This window comes from Polyodon spathula, chromosome 3 (assembly GCF_017654505.1).
Source record: "Polyodon spathula isolate WHYD16114869_AA chromosome 3, ASM1765450v1, whole genome shotgun sequence".
NCBI lineage: Eukaryota > Metazoa > Chordata > Actinopteri > Acipenseriformes > Polyodontidae > Polyodon > Polyodon spathula.
The window spans coordinates 79,573,255-79,595,695 of NC_054536.1; the positions used below are offsets into that span (position 1 = coordinate 79,573,255).

General features: G+C 38.2%; 1 protein-coding gene across 6 annotated transcripts in view; it reads left to right on the forward strand.

The window, feature by feature from the left end:
- LOC121313454 (anion exchange protein 2-like) overlaps positions 1-22,441 on the forward strand; it is a 101,498-nt gene that overhangs the window by 52,414 nt on the left and 26,643 nt on the right. For all 6 annotated transcript variants that reach the window (XM_041245990.1, XM_041245993.1, XM_041245994.1 and 3 more), the window contains 4 exons: positions 15,828-15,993; positions 16,817-17,067; positions 17,358-17,509; positions 20,259-20,509. In XM_041245990.1, the coding sequence (XP_041101924.1) occupies positions 15,828-15,993; positions 16,817-17,067; positions 17,358-17,509; positions 20,259-20,509 (820 nt within the window). The remainder of the gene's footprint in view (positions 1-15,827; positions 15,994-16,816; positions 17,068-17,357; positions 17,510-20,258; positions 20,510-22,441) is intronic.

Genomic DNA, 22,441 nt, shown 5'->3' on the forward strand with positions numbered 1-22,441 from the left:
AACCCTTTAAGTATCCCTGCTTACAGCTGTTTTCCCTTTCTAAAATAAAGCTGAAGGAATACATCAGATCAGGTTTCTAAATGACGTTCCCCAAAAGTTAATTTCTATGTGATATAAACATAGCTCTTTTCTAAGTGAAATCTGGTGCAGAATTAAGAGCTCTGTCAGAATAGTAGCTTGCTAGTACTAAGATGCAGCAGCTGTAGTACTGGTGAGCAGCATGTGATGGAAGCCACGCAATCCTTGAGAGATTTATTAAAAACAGCTTTGACTTAACATTTTTTGTCGGATTTTTTTTTATTTACATGTTTTGATCCTTTAGCTTAACACCAGAATTATTGCAGACCTGTGAAACAAAGGGCATTAAGTTCCCACTAAGGCTGCTTGTCAGCATGATGCCTCTGTCTTTTATTTTAACACTAGGGAGCTAATAGTTATGCAGTGAAAGAAGCCTTGGGACCTGGACTTCCCCTTGATTTCAGTTAGGTGGCGGTACACGTCTCTGTTCAGTAAAAGCAGGGGACCGGGTGGTTTCTGTGAGCTGGCAGGGTCCATTGAACCTGTTCCCCTCTACAGCTGCAATTCCCAGAATGCCAACATGGAATCCATTTGCTGAGCATGCCGTGATTGTCCTTGCCTCTGGCTTCAGTGGGAATTCAAAAACAACGATTGTGACTTGTTAAGCTCCCTTTCATCACTCACAAATGGCCATATAAATCAAGGTTTGTTCCTTGAGCAGATCATTGCTCTTGACAGTTATAGAAGTTTCAATATTGCAAAGGAGATGTAATAGAAATCGGGAGGTTTAGTGGTTTCTAGGGTAACATCTCAAGCAAAGAAAGTTAATAAAACCATTATGTAAGTTAAGAATTAAACAGTGTTTCTGAAGTAATTTAGTAGTAAGCAGTACATAATTTTTTTGTGTTATTTTCTGTACAGCACAGGGTCATGTCTGATGCTTATTGCATTGTGGAGGCTTTAGTTCGGTAGCAGAGACCCCCAAAGCAAGATGTAGAGCGAAACAACAAGTATGGGAAGTCTTTGAGGCAAAACAACTCTGGGCTGCTTAAAATTTGCTTGAGAACATGGTGTCAGACTTTTAGTTTATAAGTAGTACTGTGGCAGGCTGGCGAGTGGATAGAGGCCCAGAGACAGACTGCAGTTCAAAAAAATAACTATTTTATTATAAATAAACAAAAATAAAGTACGTTAAACAGAAATGTTTGTATACATGGTCAAAAATCAATCACTTTTGGAAATGAAATTACATGTGATGCTAAACTGTTGTCCAGCATAGACACACAATCTTCTTGAATGTAAGGAATAATGCAAGCCTATGCTCTGGCTGTTAACTTTTGGGCTTATTGTTCTAGTAATTGTATCGTGTTTTACATTATGGCTGTTCTGAGCTTTAGATACAGTGTAGTAGGGTAATGCTACAGTTGGTTTATTAAACCCAATAAAGATAGCAGTAGTTTACGACCATTCTTAACGGACGTCTGCTCGAGTTTCTAGCTTTGGCTATACTTCACAGTTAATCATTAACCCTTTGCTAGTTTGTGTGGAAGCTGGCAATCAGTAAGCCGGTTTGGATGTTTTCTGATAGGCAATATTCTCTCTTCGTGTTGCCAAGCTGATCTGGTCATGTAACCGTTGACACAGTGCCTGCTTTTTCAGTCTGAACTTTAACACAAAACTCGGGAGACCTATAGCACAAACCTCGGAGAGTGTCTGGAGTGTTCTACTGTATGGACTTCCTCTTGAACTCCAAGGTAAGCAACGCTAAAGTTTGGGGAAGGGCTGCTTTGTTGTGTTTTGTTCTCTGTTGGTCTTCTGAGAAAGCCACATCAGTCGGGCCTTTTCGTGTGTATAAAATATAGTCTCCATTGAGATACTGTAGATCCATGTGGCAGAGAGATAGGACAGATGTGTTCAGCTATTTCCTTTTCAGAACAACAAAACCTTCATAACGTTTGTAGATAAATAAAAGAGCTGCCAGGTGCTTTCTCACCACCCCCATACTCCTGCCTACTCCTAATGCCACAGTTTGGCAAAAAAAATTCTAAACAGTGGAGTAGATACAACTGGATTCATCATCTTCTACCATCCTGAATCTGACTCACTTCCCAAATTAGAAGCAGCACCTGCATCTTAGGGTAGAGATCACTACAGTATTTAGCAGCTTGGGTTGCATGTGAATCTTAATCTGGACTCTGTTTATTTGTTCAAAAAAAAAAAAAGTCGAGTAGCTGTGTTGCTGAAGACAATGTTTATATATATATATAATATATAGATATATATAATATATATATATATATATATATATATATATATATTATATATGTGTAATCCCACACAACAGACAAAGCTTTTTCCACTTGAAATTTTAGAAAGTGTTATGCAGATTCTGGCAAGGTGGTACTGTAAGTCAGTGCTAGGGGATACTACTTTTTAATTTATATCAACTATACAATTTCTGACAGATATGGACATGTTTTTTTCCATTTGAATTGTGTCAAGGAATGTTCATTTGAATATTCAGGTTTGTCCCAGCACTGCAAGCATATTTTGCTTTCAGTGAAGGTTAATGAGTTTGTTTCTGACACTGGGTACACCAGGTCACCTCTGTGCATCCTTGCTGTTGTTTTCATCCAGCTAATCAGCACTTAACAATCGCCTTCAGGGCTTCTTTCAACTCTGCAGATCTTGGCCAAGGTCCAGTTACTACTGCAAGCCTCACCACTGATGTGGAAGCTGTTTGGTTGGATGGAATATTCGGGCTGAATTGTGTTTAAGTGACCATATAACACAGGGAAACACAGGGGCTTCTTTTAATAGTGCAGGGAAGGAATCTTAAATGTCAGGAAGTTTGCACTGATGCACAAAAGAAACGCAATACTCGGGTCTAATGGATTTAATCAAAAATGTTAAACATAAATATCAAACAAAATCACAGAAAATGTGAACAAAAATACACAAGTTTTCAGTAAGAAACGTGGCATACTCTCAAAATGAAAACATTACAAAGTTAGTATCCGGTATGACCTCACTGAGCATTAACAGAATCCTGCAGCGTTGACGCATAGACCTGATCAGCCTCTGGATAGACTGCTGTGGGATGTTCCACCACTCTTCCTGTGCAGCTGCAGCCAGCTGGAGAAGGTTGCCTGGTCGTAGTTGTCTCCTGTGGGTGGCAGTGGCAATTTGGTCCCACAAATGTTCTATTGGACTCGGGTCAGGAGAAAAAGCTGGTCATGGCAAGACCTCGATATTGTTTTCTTGAAGATATGTGAGACCTTGACATTGTTTTCTTGAAGTTGTGTAATTGTAATCCTAGCACTGTGTGGTTTTGCATTGTCCTGCTGGAAAATCGAGACTTCCAGATTGGATTGCAGGAACGGAAAAAACTGTTGCCTCAAGGGCTTCGTCAGTTTATCGCTGAGTAGTAAAGTTGCACTCAATTCCACTGCCCCCCCGGTTGGCTTGAACAACGCAACAGTCAGCATAATGGGACACAACGTGACGGTCTGCTTTACTAACCTGTTTCTCTGTGCGTTCTCCAGTGAGGGGTGACATTCTTCCAAAGACTAACTGTACTCACCTGTTCAACTTGCCATTCTCCAGCGAGACTCCAGGGTGCTTCAGGACCGGAGTTACCTACTTGGTGGTGGCCAGTTTCCTGGAAAAATGAAGCAAAGAATTACACACCCAGATTAAGGTTTAATTCATGCAAAGATATTTCACTTTCCCAGAAGGAAATAGGTAGCAGTGGGGCACTGTGAACTGAAATACTCCGGGACTTGTAATGCTTTCTTTTGTTATTTGTTCTCTGTATTTGCCTTTAACTTTAGCCTAGAGAGGGGGATAAGAAGTGAATTATTTAGTGCTCAGACCGGTTCAGTTTTTGATTACTTTTCGCTATTGGTGAAAAAGTTTCTTATTGGTTTTGAATTGTTTGCACTTCCGTCTCCAGGTCACGTCTGTCCTACATCGGGGAAAATCCTCACAAAACTGGACCTTGAACTCACAATTTTTATATATATAGATATATAGATAGGTGTGTGTGTGTGTGTGTGTGTGTGTATATATGTGTGTGTGTGTATATATATATATATATACACACACACACACACACACACACACACACACACACACACAGTGCCTATAGAAAGTCTACACCCCCTTTCAAAACCTTTTGTTGCCTTATAGCCTGGAATTAAAATGCAATAAAATATTTTATTTTTCATTTATCTACACATCCTACCCCACAACTTCTAAGTGAAAAAAAAATATTCTAGAATTAATTCAAAATAAAAACAGATAGCTTGGTTGGATAAGTGTCCACCCCACTTGTAATAGCAATACTAAATTAGCTCAGGTGTAACCAATCGTCTTCAAAATCACACACCAAGTTAAGTGGCCTCCATGTGTTCCCTCTGCTGGGTAGTGCTTTTCAAAGCAAAGACTCAACCATGAGCACCAAGGCTCTTTCAAAAGGACAAAGGCACAGATCAGTGGATGGGTATAAAAAAAAAAAAATATATCAAAGGTCTTGAATATCCCTTGGAGCATGGTCAAGACGATTGTTAAGAAGTGTATGGCACCACCAAGACCCTTCCTAGATCAGGTCGTCCCTCCAAACTGGATGACCGAGCAAGAAGGAGACTGATCAGAGAGGCTACCAAGAGGCCAATGGCAAGTTTGCAAGAGGTACAGGCTTTTATGGCCAAAACTGGTCAAAGTGTGCATGTGACAACAATATCCCAAGAACTCCACAAATCTGGCCTGTATGGTAGGGTGGTAAGAAGGAAGCCATTACTCAAGAAAGCCCACCTTGAATCCTGTTTGAAGTATGCCAAAAAACAGTCGGAGGATTCTGTAGCATGTGACAAACAGTTTTGTGGTCTGACGAAACTAAAATTGAACTTTTTGGCCTAAATGCAAAGCGTAATGTTTGACACAAACCCAACACAGCGCATCACCCGAAGAACACCATCCCTATTGTGAAGCATGGTGATGGCAGCATCATGTTATGGGGATGTTTCTCATCGGCAGGGACTGGGGCACTTGTCAGGATAGAAGGGAAAATGAATGGAGCAAAGTACAGAGAAGTCCTTGAGGAAAACCTGCTGCCCTCTGCAAGAAAGCTGAAACTGGGAGGGAAGTTCACATTTCAGCATGTCAACGACCCAAAGCACACAGCCAAAGCTATACTGGAGTGGCTAAGGAACAAAAAGGTAAACGTCCTCGAGTGGCCCAGTCAGAGCCCTGACCTAAATCCAATCAAAAATTTGTGGCATGAGTTGAAGATTGCTGTCCATCCACGCTCCCCAAGGAACTTGACAGAGCTTGAACAGTTTTGTAAAGAAGAATGGTCAAATATTGCCAAATCTAGGTGTGCAAAGTTGGTAGAGACCTATCCCAACACACTCACAGCTGTAATTGCTGCCAAAGGTGCTTCCACCAAGTATTAACTCAAATGGGTGGAGACTTATCCAATTATGATCTTTCAGTTTTGTTCACTATAATATGACGCAGAAGGATTGGGTCAAGGTGTAATGACCCTTTTGATTGTTTCAGATAATATTTCTGAGAGTTGGGACCAGTATTAGTAGTAGATTAATTTGTTACTCTCTCTTGCCTTCTACCATGGAGTTATTGTTTTGGTGGTTTCAAATTTGAACATTAGACCTGTTCATGTTATTGTACCTACACCTTTATTATTAAATTCACAAGAAATGTGTATGTACATACTATTTGAATGCTGCAGAAACCCTGAAGCACTGTGGAGCGTACTGTACACCATAGATGATCTGTTCAGTACTTATCATTGTATTATGTGTTCAGTGTATTTTTGCATTGCAAACCTCACTCGTCCTCCCAGGATGTCTAAACTGGGTTTCTAGGGGTTGCCATTCGTCAGCAATAAATTGCTGCGCTTGATCTCCTAAGGAGTTTTTTTTTCTTTTCCCTGTATCTGTTCGAGTGCACAGCTTGTTTTTTTTTTTTTAATTGAAAATACAGCTGTCAAGCCAACAGTCAAGAATTCTCAACAAGAATTCTGCTGATTTCTAGCTCTGTTGACCTTGGCTTCTGGAAGCAAAAGTTCCTGTGAATTTAAAAGCAAGACCTTGCAGGAGGCTTTACAGATTGATGATGCTTCATACAGTTATGGCTAAATTACTCTTTTGAAATATGGAACACATACATGCTGCATCTAGGTTGTGTTGGGTGCATGGGTTGGATGGGTTCATAACACAACAGAAATGTAAATATCAAATGTCAGGAAGATAAATAAAGTATACATGTGCCTTTTCTGTACTGACCATTTAGATGTATATATAAAACATGAGCCAGTGTCCAATCAGTGGGCGCACACTGTACTGTAGGTTTACTGTAATAAGTAAATAAATAAATAAATAAATAAATCCTTTGTCAATATATAGAATGGGAAACATTTACGTTGCAGTGGATCAAAGAGAGCCATTGTTTTAAAAGTCCATTTGAAGACTGTGTCCTACAGAATTGTCCTTTAACAAACTGTACTTTTTTTTTTTTTTTTTCCTAATTGCCATTGAGATAGTTTCATTAACACATGAGAACTGAGATATGCACTGATTTAAGGCATCACGGGACCTAGGGTGGAGAATGCTCTGTTTGGTGTAGTAATTCTGAGGGTGGCTTGAGTTCTGTGACACGCTGACCTTGTTGTAATTCAAACAAACACACAAATCAGTGTTTTCTGAGTGAGTCACACACTAATTGTTACAACAATTAAATATAGATCACTCTTTCCATTGTAAAAATTAAATGGTATAAAAAAAATACAATTTAAAAACAACATTAAACTTTCATAATGAAAAAATACAAGTGGTAATTTGGCAAAAAATATTGGTATTTGGTATTTTTTACTAAACTCGGTCACTCACCACTGATTAATATGTAGATTAGATTAGAGGCTTAGATACTGACTTGGTGATACAACAGCACTATAAGCGATGTCAGTGAAGGGAAAGTTATAGATTTTCAGGCAAACTGGCTGAAGATATACCCATGGCTGGAGTTTAATAACAATAGTGGTCAAGTGAGTTGTTCGGTCTGCAGTGTCTGTGCAACTGTAAGTCGCAGCGACTTACGGGGTCATTTTCAAAGGAGATACGATGGTGCAGCGGGACTTGCGTGGCTTTTTTGTTATGCGTGGACGGAGTTGCAACTGCGTCCGATTGTCAATATCAGAGTTGCACTGAAAACAAGCCTTGCATATGATTCTGGTTTTGGTGAAACTTTGTGGACGTTTCAGGCCATTCCCTGTGTTTTTTTTTACCCACCTCCCAGTTAACTTGCAATTTTCAAACGGCAGAATAATCGCGTCTCACGGAGTTGCGTCTCTTTTACTTAGAACCGCTTTGAGCAGTTCTAAAGTGATGCGCAGTTGTTGCTACGACGCGGAAAAGCTTTGAATTCTAAATAGCTGAGTTTATTGAGTTTGTAATTAATTACAACAATGTGCGAGCAGACATACCAGCTTGCAATACAGGTTAATGGGGCAATAATAATAATAACATTTAATGAGGTTACCAAATTAATGTTTGTAGGTTTGTTTTAAATTTTATTATTCAGTACGACCATTGTGGAATAATTGTGAATTAAGTGTGCCAAATAAGGGAACACAGTCGTGCGAACTATGTAGGCCTAATCATTCTAATAGATCTTGTGAATGTAACAGTTTGTACTTCAACACAAACGTTCACAAATACTGCTGGAGCTGTTTACAATTGTGACAAAACACGGAATTACGGGTTCTACAGTTCAGAATGCTTGAGGAAAGAAGGGTTAGGAGTAGAAGGACATGGCCTGGCAATAGAATATGTAGGACCAGAGTGACTCTTTTTGACGAATCAGATGTAGATGTTGTGTTCTGAGTTGAAGACTGATTTACAGAATCCTGCTGCCAGGAGTTGTGCCATACCAGTACATGTCAAGATTACAACGGCCTTGACGTTTTACGCAGCTGGCTCTTTCCAAACACCAGCTGGGGATATTTCTTGTATCTGTCAACCATGTGGAAATGCATTAGACAGGAAATGTCTGTTTTGGTTGAAAGAGCAAATCCATACATTGTTTTTTCTATGACCCTGTACAGCAAATTGAGGTGAAATGTGAGTTTTGAGTTATCATCATTTCTGAATGTACTCAGAGCCATCGATTGCTCGCACATTCGTATTTGTGCACCTTCAGAGACTGAAGACATTGACTGTAATAGAAAGTGTTTCCACTCCATGAACGTGATGCAAGTTGTCTCATCACCTATATACAGCTTTAAGTGAGATATCTCAAATAAATTGAGATCCCAAATTCAATTTGAGATATTTCAAAATGACTTCCTGTCCAGTTTGAGATATCTTGCATTGAATTTGAGATATCTCGAATTGACTTCCTGTCTAGTTTGAGATATCTTCAAATGGGCTGGAAATCCATTCAAAACATAGAGCATTTTCACAGGAAGTTAATTTGAGATATCTCAAACTAGACAGGAAGTCAATTTGAGTCAATTTGAGATATCTCATTCAATTAGAGAACTGCTATGTGAACTGCAATGTTTAGTTTCCATTGTTTATTTTATTTCCAGTGGGAAAACCTTTTTAGGATTAGTTTTGTTTAACCTAAGATTTTCATTTCAACCACAGATTGATGTAAACAGTGCGCTTGAAATGGGAATGTTTGGAGTAGGAAATGCAGTGAAGTTATTAATATTACAAATAAACGCATCACAACATATATTTAAATAGTTTATGTAACAATTACATTTATATTTTGGAAGAGCCCTTCTGTTTTTGACTCTCAAAAAGGGTGTGCTTGCAAGTCCTACATTTCAACAAGATACTCTTAGAGTTTATATATGAGAATAAGTGTTAACCCTTTGAGTCCTGGCGGAACCTCAAGGTCCCTCCTTATCCTAGCACCTTATGTTAACTCTTCGGTTCCATTATGAGGTAGTGTAGAAATATATTATAACAAATAAATACATTTGTCCTGTTCTAATGTATACTCAATAAAGGAGTTCCTTTTTTTAAATATTTCACTTATGTCACATTCTTCAGCTCAACAAAAATAATTCAGGACTGAAAGGGTTAAATCAACTACCACCATGTGAAATTTCTCAAATGTTATATTGCTTTGGTTATTCTAACAGTTTAGAAAATTATAGCCTAGCAAATTTATGTGCTAACATCTAGGATCATCTTCATTGATTACCAAGGTAAGAAATATCCAGGTACCCAGAACTACCTTCCTAAGATAGAGCAAAATCCTCCTAATGTGATCATGTTGGTATACCTTAATTTTAATTGCATAGTGGTTCATTCAGTAAACCAGAACATTTAGAACTGATTGATCAACAAAGGAATGCAATTGTGCTGTTGAATTAACCAGTGGTTGAGTTGAGCAGTAACCTGCTAAATCTGCTCTGACCTTTACTATAGCTGCCTGAACAAACCCCAAGAGGTATCTAATAAATGAACTACAGACTGACTTCATTGCAGCTCACATGATACATTAAGTGAAGTTTAGATCTGATCATTTAAGTAATATGCTACTTATCCTTGGAATGTGTATTGCCCCTGTTAATTTCTTCTAGTTTCGTTATTTATTTTTATTTTTTTTTGTCTGTTTGTTTGCAGTGCCTTTTAAATGCTTGTGATATTGCGTAATCACATGCAAATCTCACTTCAAAGGGTCTGTTTTTTACCTGTGAGTCATCCCCATGCTTGCAAAAGAAACTGATTAGAAAGCAGCACATTTTTTTAGAAGGAAACCAGGCATCACTTTCTAGCAGACCTGCACACATCTTTGTAAAAGTAGGCATCTTCTGTTTAAGTAAAGCAGCATGTGGATATTCCGCTCACCTATACAAAATGTCACATTCATACTGCATGTATGTCTTAAGTGGGATTGTGACATCAGTGTGTGAAAATGACCAGCTTTCTCATATTGGTTTAGTGTGTTTTTCATACACCGCTGTCTACTTTGTAATCTGCACATTGAGAATAAATAGCTATTCCTTCATATCAGTATTTGCTTTAGTCAATGGCCATTCTTTATTGTATCTGTATCTCCGTTGTACTGTTTAAGAATACTGATGGTGAACTGCACAGATTAGTAAAAATAACAAATATTGGAAAACCCTTCCAAGCATTGTTTTGGTCATGTGTTTGGACATGATGACATTAATTTTTCTTTTTTATCAACCTGGGTTTTGTGATGTCATTAAGAACAGCTGCAGGGTTTCCCAGAAATGCTGTGAACTGTAGAGCAAAAGTATAGAGGCAATTGTGGTTTACAGATTGCTGAAATACAGATTGTAAGATGAATGTATGAAGGTGTTCCTGAGTGGTGAGTTTGACATCATAGGACACGTTTGTCTTCAATCGCATTTTTTAAATGTATTGATCTTCTGCTGTTCAACCCATTGAAACACAAGTCGATTGCAGACTTTTTCTAGCCACTTCTGAAGCTACAAGTTGTTTTAATTTTTTTTTTTTTTTTTTTTAAGCTACTCAAATTCAAACTCTTTTGACATTGTAGTTTAAACTCTTGACATGGGAAAGCTTGCTGGAAAATGTCTCTTACAAATATAAAAGGTATAGGTTTAAATTTGTATTTGTATGCGTTTATTTGAAAAGTATACACTTGTGTACTCCTTGATTGTACAAGAAACACATGAAATCAAGTGGATTTTGCTTCTGCTTTTAATTAGTAAGGCTGATGATAAATGATAAATGGGTGTGCTAAGTTTGCAAGCAAATCCTTAATGTAAGTGGTGCAACAAGGAGGAAATCATTGTGATAGGATGCATTATGTAGAGAAATACATCGTGTAAGTAAAACCAAGTTACATCCCAAGTAAGACCTTCTTTAAATATGTATTGACTGATTTTAAAACTGTATGGGGAACTGCTACTTGAACATTGTTTAATTTACAGGCCCCACATCCTCCATCCTTATAATTACAGTACCTTTTAAAGTACCTTCATTTACCTAGCCTGAAGGAGCGGAACTACAGTAACTGTGTGGAACAGGAGCTGGTAGTTAAACTAAAGAATTATCACGCAACGCATTACCTTTACCTCCAAATCTGTGTTCAGTGTGTTAGGGTTTTGACTTCTCTTACACTGTAACTTCTTGTTGTCCTATGATATACCCTAATTACCAGTCTATAATATTTGGATAATTTTTTTGTTCGATAAATGTGTTTCGACTTGACACTGTTTGAAACAAACCGGGTTTGCATGGAAATTAGCACTTTTTTTTTTTTTTAAACCAATTTCCTTGTGCTATAAAAGCTATGGTATGCTTTGTTTTTTGTTTTTTTAATACCAATTGTTCAGCTAAAACATGTCATTAGTAAACCTGATCCTGCTACTCCTGGCAGCATCAAGCATTCTGTCAAAGAGGTTCGTTTGATTAACCGATACCCTGCTAGGATGTGCTACCCCTGGATTTTATCAACGCATTGTACAGCACCAGAGAATCCTTACGGGTTGCACCAGCTACCTACTGTTAAGGTTAATCCCAGGATAAGCATTACTAGGTAGTTGATGCAATCCAGGGTGATCTTCTCCAGGTGTTTCAATACAATCCAGCCTTTGCTGGTCTTTGCAGGGTACAGATTGATCAAATCATCCACAAACAATCTAAAATTAAAAAAAATAACCTGTTTAAAATAAATATATTTAAAGATTTTTAACCAATCAGAAACCAATCCCCTTATGTGAATACGTTCAATAGAGTGCTGGAATGGCTTATTTTTTAAATAAGCAATTTGTTTACTTACTACATACTAAAATATATGACTACATGTAGGAAAATACTTAAAAATAAACTGTACACATCCTTCTCTCTCTCTCTCTCTCTCTATATATATATATATATATATATATATATATATATATATATATATATATATATATATACACACACACACACATTTTTGACAATTGTTTGAAACATTTTGGCAAAATATGACTAACATTTGAAAAGTTTACCTCGCAGCTCTGTCCAAACAAATGTATTAGAACAGTCAATATTGCAATGTAGTCCTTTTGTATGTTCCTAGTAATATCTGGCAAAAAGTGGGAATGGTTCTAAATATGATTGAGCTGTATGCTTTGTGTTCTGTGATTTGTTGTTATTATCTATTTTTTTTCTGTAGTGGTATACTATATGCTTTGAAGTAGCAGTGATTTGTTTTACTAAGTATTTGGGCAACACCAAAAAATAATACTTTTCTCTACACATTTGTTTCAGGGACATTAAGCACCTGCTTTTGTTACACATGACTTGATCAGAGAGGGTAGGAGAGATACAGTAGCTACAGAGCAAGAAAAAGTCTTAGCTAGTGATTTTCAAAAGTGGGTCTGACTTGCTCCTCCAGATCCCCTGAACTTGATTACTACACAGCAGCCCTGCACTAGCCAGATAGTACAGTTCAGGGGCTTTTTGTGCATTGTACCTTTAGTAAGAGGAATTATCTACAGTCTGGTTATATACAGTACTACTACCTTGGCTGTCAGACAGCTTTGAAAACTATACCCAGCGGGAAAGTGTTTTTGTTAGGGTTGTTTTTGTTTCAGTTATAGTTAAGCATAAAAAACACAGTTTATAGGTATTCTCAAGTCCCAGTTATGGGTTTGATCTCTCCTGGTATCTGTAAATAGGTCAAGGTAAAATACCTGCACTGAAACTATTTGGTGAGTTGATTTTTTATTACATTTCTGTTAATTCCATGTAATGTACAAGGAGAAGCTTGATTTGTAATGATTTGTTTTTGTTTCCTAGTGGGTGTTGAGGCTAAAGGCTACATTTATACATAGAGCTTTTTCACAAAGCATTTACCATGTACGAAGTTTGCACCATTTTCTTTGTAAATTGAAAATCAAGCTGCTAATGTTCCAGAACTAGGTAGAAACAACAAAGGCGGAACTAGGAGCTCTTTTTAATTAACTTTTCAGAAAAAGGGTATTAACTTAGCACAGTGGCCCATTGTAATACATCTAAATGAATCCCGGCTAAGATGTTTACAGACTGCCACAGTACAACTGTTTACTGCATTTCCTATATTTATACAGGGGTGTGCAATTCGTATCACCCGACGCCCGGGACAACATGATTCATGGGATTAACAACAAGTTTTACCGTTTTATAACTTGCCCGTCGAAGTAGTTTTTATTTATTTATTTTCCCTATGTTCGTTCTGTTGTTAGAAATGCACTCTGTGTATATTTGTAGAGAGCCACACAAGTTTCTGAAAACTGAATTGCTGAAGTCTAACACATGCACAAACATTTCAAGAAGTATTTTACACCTCAACCCTATTACTTCTGATTGGCCAGCTCTTCTGTTAGTTACAAAGAAACACGGAAATGGCTGCCTGAGACTAGCGAGAGCCTCTGTTAAGACACAGGCTAATCTTTTAAATTTAAGGTATTATTTACATTTTTTGTAAATGAGCAAATGAGTTGGACTGTTTTCTTAATACATGAACCTGACATTTAAAATCAAGTAAAGTTACAAAAATAATAATAGTCACCCATGTACACAAAACTAAAATATGACATGATAATCACAGGGGGGTGAACAGTCATGGTTTCAAACATACCCTCTAGTCCCAAAAGAACATTTTCACAGATGGCAAGCCAGAAACACGCAGCTTCAAGATCACAGCTAGGTTTTTTATAGTTCTCGTTGTTTGCTATTTCTTTGAAATGTACTGAAATATATTTTGGAAATAGCAACAGTGGATTCGAAAGAGGAACAATTTTAATAAAAGAACAAACACATTTGTTATTTAAAAAAAAAAAAAAAGTCTCACTTAATATTATTATTTATTTCTTAGCAGATGCAGTTATCCAGAGTGACCTTACAATTGTTACAAAGTATCACATTACATTGAGAGTGGTGTGTACTGTAGCTAAAGCTATGCAGGAGATACAATTACAATAGCTAAATTTGTAAGAAATTTACAAGAAGTAAAAATGTACAACGCATAAGAGTACTTGGTCATTATTTAGTCAAGTGGATAATCAATCAGACTGTAATAAAATAAAAGTATTTTGGCATTGAAAATCCATACTAGATTTTGACCAGGTAAAACTTTTAAAATGCACCCTGCTGTAAAGTGTGTCCACTGGAATTGGTTTCTCCTAGTTAGACCAGACTGGATGCTTGTGGATTACGAATTTAAATGAAACGCAGAGGGTTTTTATGTCATGAATGTAGATGAAACGCAGAAGGTTTTATACCATGTACTGTCAGTGACCGTAGCTGCTGATGAAGTTGTTTTACCATTTGGTGGATTGGACAGCAAGCGGACAATCCTGACAAACCGGTCTGTGGGTGAGCAAGCAGGCAGGCTGGTGTTATGAAGACCTGCACTGATTTTGCTCATTCATTTGCTAGTTAGGAGTGGTGCATGCGGCCATTACTCTTGCTATGACCCCCTCCACTGGTTAAGGGAAAGATCTGGACTTACCTTTGTGTTAAAGGAATCATCAACCATGTTGAAGCATCCCGTGTATTTCAGGTTCTTGGTATGGTATCTTTCTAGGCAATGCGAGGAGGTAAAGTTGTTTAAATCTTTAGAGACTGTATAGTACCTGCAAATAGGGTTGTGATTTGGCGTTGCATAATAGGCACTTCTCACACTACCCTTTATTTGACGGTGTATGAAGGGCTTGGCAGCAGTTGCCGCACTAACAAGGTTTTGTCTCCATTCACAAACCTTAGCATTGTAACTGCAGTCTTCAAGGCACTGGGTTGCGAGAGGATTCTCGCACAGTATACAGCACACCTGGCACTCTGTTCTTTTCATTTCTATAATAGCCTGGAACTTTCAGATCTTTGTCGTCTACGTTTTTGTTCAGAATAATTGGATAAAAAACTGAACTTTTTTATAGTTTTGCACAGAGAGCATCCCTCACAATATAACAGTTTATTCTTCTTGAAATACGTGAGTGCAATATCAAGTTAATTAAGGACGTTCTGCAAAATTAACAGCCTACAGCAAACTTAAAGAACATGTGTTTTAAATTGGAATTTTTGCTATGGCTTGCCTACCCTTCTATTTTGTTATTTGCTAAAATAAATTAATAAATAAAAGTAATAAGCCTCCCGCAAAGCATTAAAAGATTACTGCACAATTACACTTTAATGTCTTAATTTGTTTTGTACCTTGTGCAGCACTTGACAGTTTAAAAACAAGTGTGTACATTGGCAAAGAACAAATCAAATATTCTGTAGATGAGCTACAGTAAAATGCAAAAATGTGGAAAGCATAGATGATGTCAGTTTACCAAAACAATGTGGATTTGGATAAGTGTGCAGGACAAGAACTTGTCATTTACAGATGGCTGTGACGCTGAACATTCAGGTATACTGTTCCTGATTCCTTGTGTGTGCATGGTCTTTGTTAGAATTTAAGAATTGATTTGTCTCCACCTTGCTGTTGGTAACTGGTAATGCAACACATGCAGTAAGACGAGTGCTTTGGGGTTCAGTACAAAGGCAGAAGTGATTTGAATGTAATGTGTGTCTACTTGCATTTCAAATGACTGCAGTTACACCCATGTCAAAAAATTGAGCTGGCATTGAGACATGCAAGTGGCAAGATTTACTGTAAAAATGTCACACTGAATTAATGAATGAATGATCAATTTAAAATGCCTGACAAATACAGTGGAATGGTCTCCCACACACATTTATGGGTGCAAAGTTCGGTTGAGCGAGGCTCCAGTGTGTTAATGGTTTCCCTCATCTCTCTTTTCTCCTCAGCCTGACCAGGAAGCCTTGTCCCCAAGGAGCACAAGGCCAGCGCAGGAGGAAGATGATCTGAACAAGGCACTGGGTGTGGAGCGGTTCGAGGAGATCCTGCATGAGTCCAACTCTCGCAGCGGCGGTGACGACCTCCGACGCAACTACAACGAAGAGGACTTTGAATGTGAGTCCACCAAGGGGGAGTTGGGGTTTTTAAACATGGTGGTGTGCTCTTTAGGCTTTGTAATAGTTTAGAGTTTAAACTAACCATCTGTTGTTTTTATGTAAACAATTATTTTAAAAAATAACTTGTGTCTTCCATGCTTCTGAATAACATTAAAATATTTCTCACTGCAGTAAACATGGTACATGTTTACTGGCCAAAATGAATACTGTGAAGGTTTTTATTTTATTTTTTCAGAGTAATTGAATACAAAACAGCATTTTTTGGACTTTTTGCACAGCTGTCACCTCTCGTTGCTTGAATAAAACCCTCCCAATCTAAGTGCTTCTTGAAACATGATGGTAATTCTGATTGGTGTCGGAGATTCCCAATATGTTAAACAAGCCAATAAAACAAGCTTTGAAGAGATTTTTAGCCACATTTATGTCTTTGACATGAGGACATTAGCCAAAAATTGATGTAGTTTCTTAGAATTGATAATGGAGTGATTTTGGTTATGGTTGGTTAAAGACTCACTTTTGTTCCCCTTTGAAATTTGAAATTACTGGTTATTTTTAAATATGTGTATTTAAAAAGTGTACATTTAAATAAATAATCAAAGCAAGATTATTCATGTGTTGTATAAACCCTGATGCAGATTGTAGTATAGTCTGCCACAAAACATGCATCTCTAAAGCACCGGGAACAAAAAAAAAGCTTTTCATAAAACGCAATTAGTCCAATTTTAAGATTATTCAATTTGAATTGTTGATTTTAAAGCGAACTTTGGTTATTCATTGATTCAAAAGTTCAAGACAAAAATTTGTTTTGTTTCTTTTCAAAGATCATCGCCACTCCTCGCACCACATCCACCACCCTCTGTCCACACACCTGCTCTCTGATGGGCGCAAGAAGAAAAACTCCAAGAAGAAGGGCGGTGGGGGAGGCAAGAAGAAGCCTAGGGCCTCCTCCCCAGGGGGCAGCGCTCCTCCTATTGAGGAAGGGGAGGAGGAGAGGGAGGATGAGGAGACAGAGGAGTCCACCAGCCCCCAGGAGAAAGTCTCCACTGCACCCACCACTTCCCAGGATGTGCAGGTATACTGATGTAGTAAAGTTAACAAATGCGGCATTGAAACAGAGTGGTCCTGAATTTTGAGGTGCACATCTGTGATGATATCGAGATGGGGGGGCGGTCCATTCTGCTAGTCAAGCACTTTAGCTACTTTTAACCTGTCTACTGGTTTGAGCATTTGTGATCTATGTTACTGCCCCAGAAAGCCCAATCAACACCACTGCCCATCACCTGGATGTCAGCACCTGCTCATAGAACAAGAGCAGGAAATTATTTAGTTGCACATTTTATGTATTTATTTTTGTATGTGTAGTTCTTTCTTTCGGATGATGATGCTGTGGACGCGGACTCTGCACCATTAAAGGGAGGCAGCAAGACGCCGCCCAGGAAGCTGGAGGTTGTGCCAGTCTCTGCTCTCGATGCAGATGAGAAGACCAGGAATGCTGCTGATTCATCCACCACAGAGTGAGTACTGCCACTGCACTGAGCCTGGGATCACCTATTTCAAGTGGAGCGCTGTGCTTTGGAAAGCAGCCTGTCTAAACCATGCAACCCCACATAAAAACTCACTTCATCCTGGACTCGGAACTGGTTGGAGTGAGCTGTGAGGTTTCCACTGGTTGCCAGTTTTAGCGGTCACTCTCCGACAGGTTGACACCAGCTAAGCCAATAATTAATTTAAAAAGAGACTACACAAACTTTGGACAATTTGTTTTCTCTATTTTATTTCTAGTTTCATCACCCAAAAAAAAAGGAAACTTTGAGTACAAAAGCAAATTGGTATTGCATGGTTTTACAGACCACGATTAGCACAAATCTTGTACTACCTAATGTTACCTTAGGTAATTATTAGTGCTAATCTGGGTCTGTGAAACCAGATGTATATTTCTAAACCCCCTATGTGCAAGTGTTAAATATAAGTATGCAAGCATAGTGGTTGTGGAAGAAAACAACAACTGAACAATCTTTCACTTATGATTGCTTTAGTTTCTTTCGTGTTCCAATAGTAGTGTCTTTGTGTGCTGTGGAGGAGTGTTGTAATGTTACTGCAGGATTACCACTTTAGCATCTTATCTCGGGGCAGCAATTAAAAGGAGCTGCATTCTGAAGTCACTTGTGAATGTTTAACTCGATTAATCTGCAGTGGCATTTCAATTAAGCCCAATTCTGTACATTCCATGTTCAACTTCCCTGAGCTGTTCCCCTAACCGAACACTCCGTTCAGTTCTCACCATGACTGTCACTATTAACTTTGAAGAGTACTGTAAGTAGTTTCAAATGTAATTTCCATGTGTTCTGTTTTGTTCATTTCCCTTGACTATTCTAGAGTGTTTGCAATAATTCTGACTGGTACTGAGTAGCGCCAGTTGAGTTGGTATAATGTGAGTTGTTATAAGTCTTTCTGGAGAACCGTAAGTGTATTGGACTGAACCATGTGACAGTGTGACCTTTCAACTACATTTTATGTCGACAGTGGGAGATGGGGCTGGGCCGAAAGGGTTGATGTGATTGGAGTGAGGATGGCTGCTCAGTTCAGACACTAAGGGTCCTCCAGACAAGCACAAAACAAGTTAAAAAACCAGCTAGGTAAAGGCTGATTTTAAGAAAGATGATAAATACTCAGATTGCAAACACTGTAAAATAAAAGGGACAAAAAGAAGCAATTTAAATTACATTTAAAGCTACTTATTCTTTAGCACCTTTTGAATGAGCACTAAAAACGCTGCAGGTTGATTGTATCAACTTCGTAGACTTGGCCAAAGTTAGAGGAGCATGTTTGACTGCAATCCTGGCAAGGGGCTGAATTTTTCTTTGTTTTGCAGCAACCAAAAAAAGTGAATGTATTTTTTAGAGAACTTTGTCATGGCCAGATAGTTCTACTATCTGAAACACAGTCAGACATTACAGCAGCGTAACCATTGAAGGGACAGTTAAGAGGTACTGATGTAAAAAATAGCAATGTTGTTTAAGCCATTACGGGGTGAAGTAAAACAGGCTGCTTCCCCTAGATTTAGCAAAGGAAGAAAATCAACAGCTTAATACAGCAGCTTAATAGCGACAGTGTGCCGTGAATTGCCTGATCCAGAATTGCCACTTCAGTGGTTTGGTTGCTTCTATTTTTATACTGAGCTTTTTTCTTTATCCCTTGCTATGAAAATAGTCACGTAAACAAACCTGCCAGACACATTCCTCTGCAGTTTTTGTGAGGGCTCAAAACCGCTTAAGTTTTGGAATCAGTTATTGGTGAAAACCCCACAAAATCAGTTGAAGATCGTGACCAGTCTACTGGACAAAAGCTTGAATTATTAATGTATTAAAAGACGAACATAGAGGGTGGTTATAAAAGTCATGACCTGCTATAGGAGTACTTTTATATTATTTACACTGGAACACTTTCTCACTGTTTCAGGGAAGGAGGGCGTGGGGTGTTAAATTACTGGTGCCCACTTCAGGTAGTCATTTTTATGTTAGCCTTATTACAGAAATTCCAATTTAGAGGTTATAAAGTATTCCTTAAAGATGTACTAGTAATGTAGATAGTAATAGGCAAGTCATTGGTAAGGAGTGTGAACTGTGGAAATGTGCTTGTAGTTCATACAGTAGATGGCATAAGGTAAACAGCAGGCAAGCATATAAAAAAGATTGAAATGCAATTCACACTAGAATATTACAAATAAACTTTAAAGTAATAATAAATGTACACAAAGTACAACATGTCCAAAGCATGTATATAAGAAGAGTTAAAGTAATTTAGAATTAAGATCTGGTAGCACTGTAGGTAGGCAGGTGTAGGTTCTAATTAGCGAAGGAGACATTCATCTCATTCCTTGTGACCGGTTCTCCACAAACACCTTTCTACTGGTCCTTTCAATTCAGAGAAAATCTGAACATTTCCTTCTGGACTGGCTCTCTGCTCAAATGTTGTTGTTTTTTTTTTATATGGTCTGTAGCAGAATGATTCCACAGTAGTAAGCATGGTAAGTAAGACGTTAACAAAGCGAATGAAAGCTACTGATTTCAGGTCTTGCTGTTCTGGCACAGTTTTTGAGAAGGTAGAGGGCAATTAAAGTAGCCAGCTGACTGACTGACTTGCACAGGGGCTGACCCAATCTGTGGGGATGACCTCAGGGGGCCTGACGACAGGGTAATAGCAGGTTTAGAGCTTCTACCCCCGGGCAGTGCATATCTGAGCCTCTGTATTTATTCTGCACAGGGAGAATGATGCTACAGCAGAAAGAGCAGGAGGCAGCAGCAGCCCTGGAACATCCGCTCATCCCACAGGGAACAGCAGCACTCCCAGCCGCCTCCACACCAAATCCCAGCCAGCCCTCCGCAACTACAACCTGCGAGAGCGCCGGCGCATCGGCAGCATGACCGCAGTGGAGGACGCCATGTACCAGAAGATCCCCACGGACGAGAGCGAGGCTCTGACCCTGGCAACTGCAGACCTCGATGGCATGAAGAGTGAGTATACCTCCAGTGGGGTGTGAGGACTGCAGGGGACTGTGCTTGCAGTTTATTCAAAGTTGAAAGGTGAAAAAGATTGTGTGTATGAGTGTTTAGATGCGAAGAGGGTTTATTGGGAATATTGAGCAACAGAAGTGAATGCCCCTGGTTTTTTTTTGTTTTGTTTTTTTTAAGATCTCTATGGAATGCACAAGGGAGTTAGACAGTCAGTCCTATGGTTAGTTTGTGTTGTGTCTGAGAAAAATTCTGTACTGTAGTGTTTAGCAATTGTAGTTGCAGAACATTGATGCAAGTGGGTTAAAATTAAGAAAAAATACAGCCGGCAGAACAATACAGGCAGGCAGGGTTTCCTTTATAAACTGAAGGGATCCAGTTTGCAGGATACATCGGATTGTAGCTGATTAGACGCTGAAGCTGAATTACCAAATGTATTCTACTCTTAACGCTCATTGAAATTATTCCTCTAGAACAAAGCTGTAACGTACATATTCTTCAGTTATGATAATTAAGTTACCAGTAACCCTGTATTACTGTCTTGATGTTAATACAAATGTTGCTATATAATAAAATGTAAATAAACTGTACTATTAATATACATACTAGTATGTGTACAGTTTTAAAGTAATATATTTTTCTAAAGTAATGTTGTAGTGCATCAGAAAAAAATAAATGGCATTTTTGGTTCAGCAGTTCCGTTTTTGCGCAGAAACATTTTTATAGTAAATCAGCTAAGATCAGTACACTACAGTAGTTGCTTCAGTAACAACTGTACACTTTTATGAGTGTTTCATCCTTGCTACTTGAAGTTACTGGCAGTTTTTCAGCCTAAAGTTCCCTCACACATTAGTTTGCAGCTTTTATTAAAAAGCAAACAAACAAAAAAAAACATTTTATAACTGCAATGCCTTTTTAAATTAATATTTTTAATGAACAAACAGAAAAGGTAATTAAAACTAACATCCATACATAAAGTACTGCTGGAAGTTGTGGATTGTGATTATACTGTAGATACCATTATGAAGTTGCAGACGGGAAATATTCATGACCTTTTCATTAGTTTTTTTTTTTTTTTTTTTTTAAGGCATTTTACAACAGCAATGATCTTATGTAATTAGGTTTAATTAGTTCTAACTTAGTAAGCTGGTATAAATAGCTTGTTTTTTTCGGTTGGTTTTCTTTTAAAAAAAAAAAAAAAAAAAAAGTTTTCTTAAGAAATATTAAGTTTGTGAATTAACTGGGATCTTTGTCTATACAGTTTGTAGTAAACAAAAAAAACATTTTAAACAATTGTTTTAAACTGAATCCAGGGACTTGTTTCAGAAGATTACTACCTCTGAGCTGTGGTAAGCTTCTCTGGGTAACTGGCACTGACATTTTCTGTGTGGTGTTCCAGGAGCACACTACCCAGCAGCACAGTGGACAGCTACCTCCTAGTTCGACCTGGCCTTACCAGTTGTACAGACTAGCTTTACAATTTACAAGTTTAAGGCTTTTGACACAGCCACAACCCAGAATACTCATCTTATTTGGCTAGATTGTGACTGATTATCCCTTTTTAATGCATGATTTAATATAATGTCCGTACATTGTGTTTGTATGTTTAAGTATGTAAGGCTGAGTAATCTTTGCCAATTGGAGGAGCATTCCACAGAAATCGTTTTTTTTTTTTTTTTTCTGTTTTTTTTTTTTTTTTTTGCCTTTTTTGTTCTCTTTGGCAGAGGATAATCACATCTGTATATTCCGTATCTGCAATTTGGCACTGGTCTATGGAAAAACTTCAAGCGGGTTGTGTTTACCAGTAAAACACTATTGAAATCCTTTCCAGATACTGGTAGAGGTAAAAGGGAGTGACTGGCCAGTCAGTCAGTTACCAACCTTGTCTGAGTCCAGAGGCAGCATCTCTTATGCAGTGCTGGTATCAAGCCATGT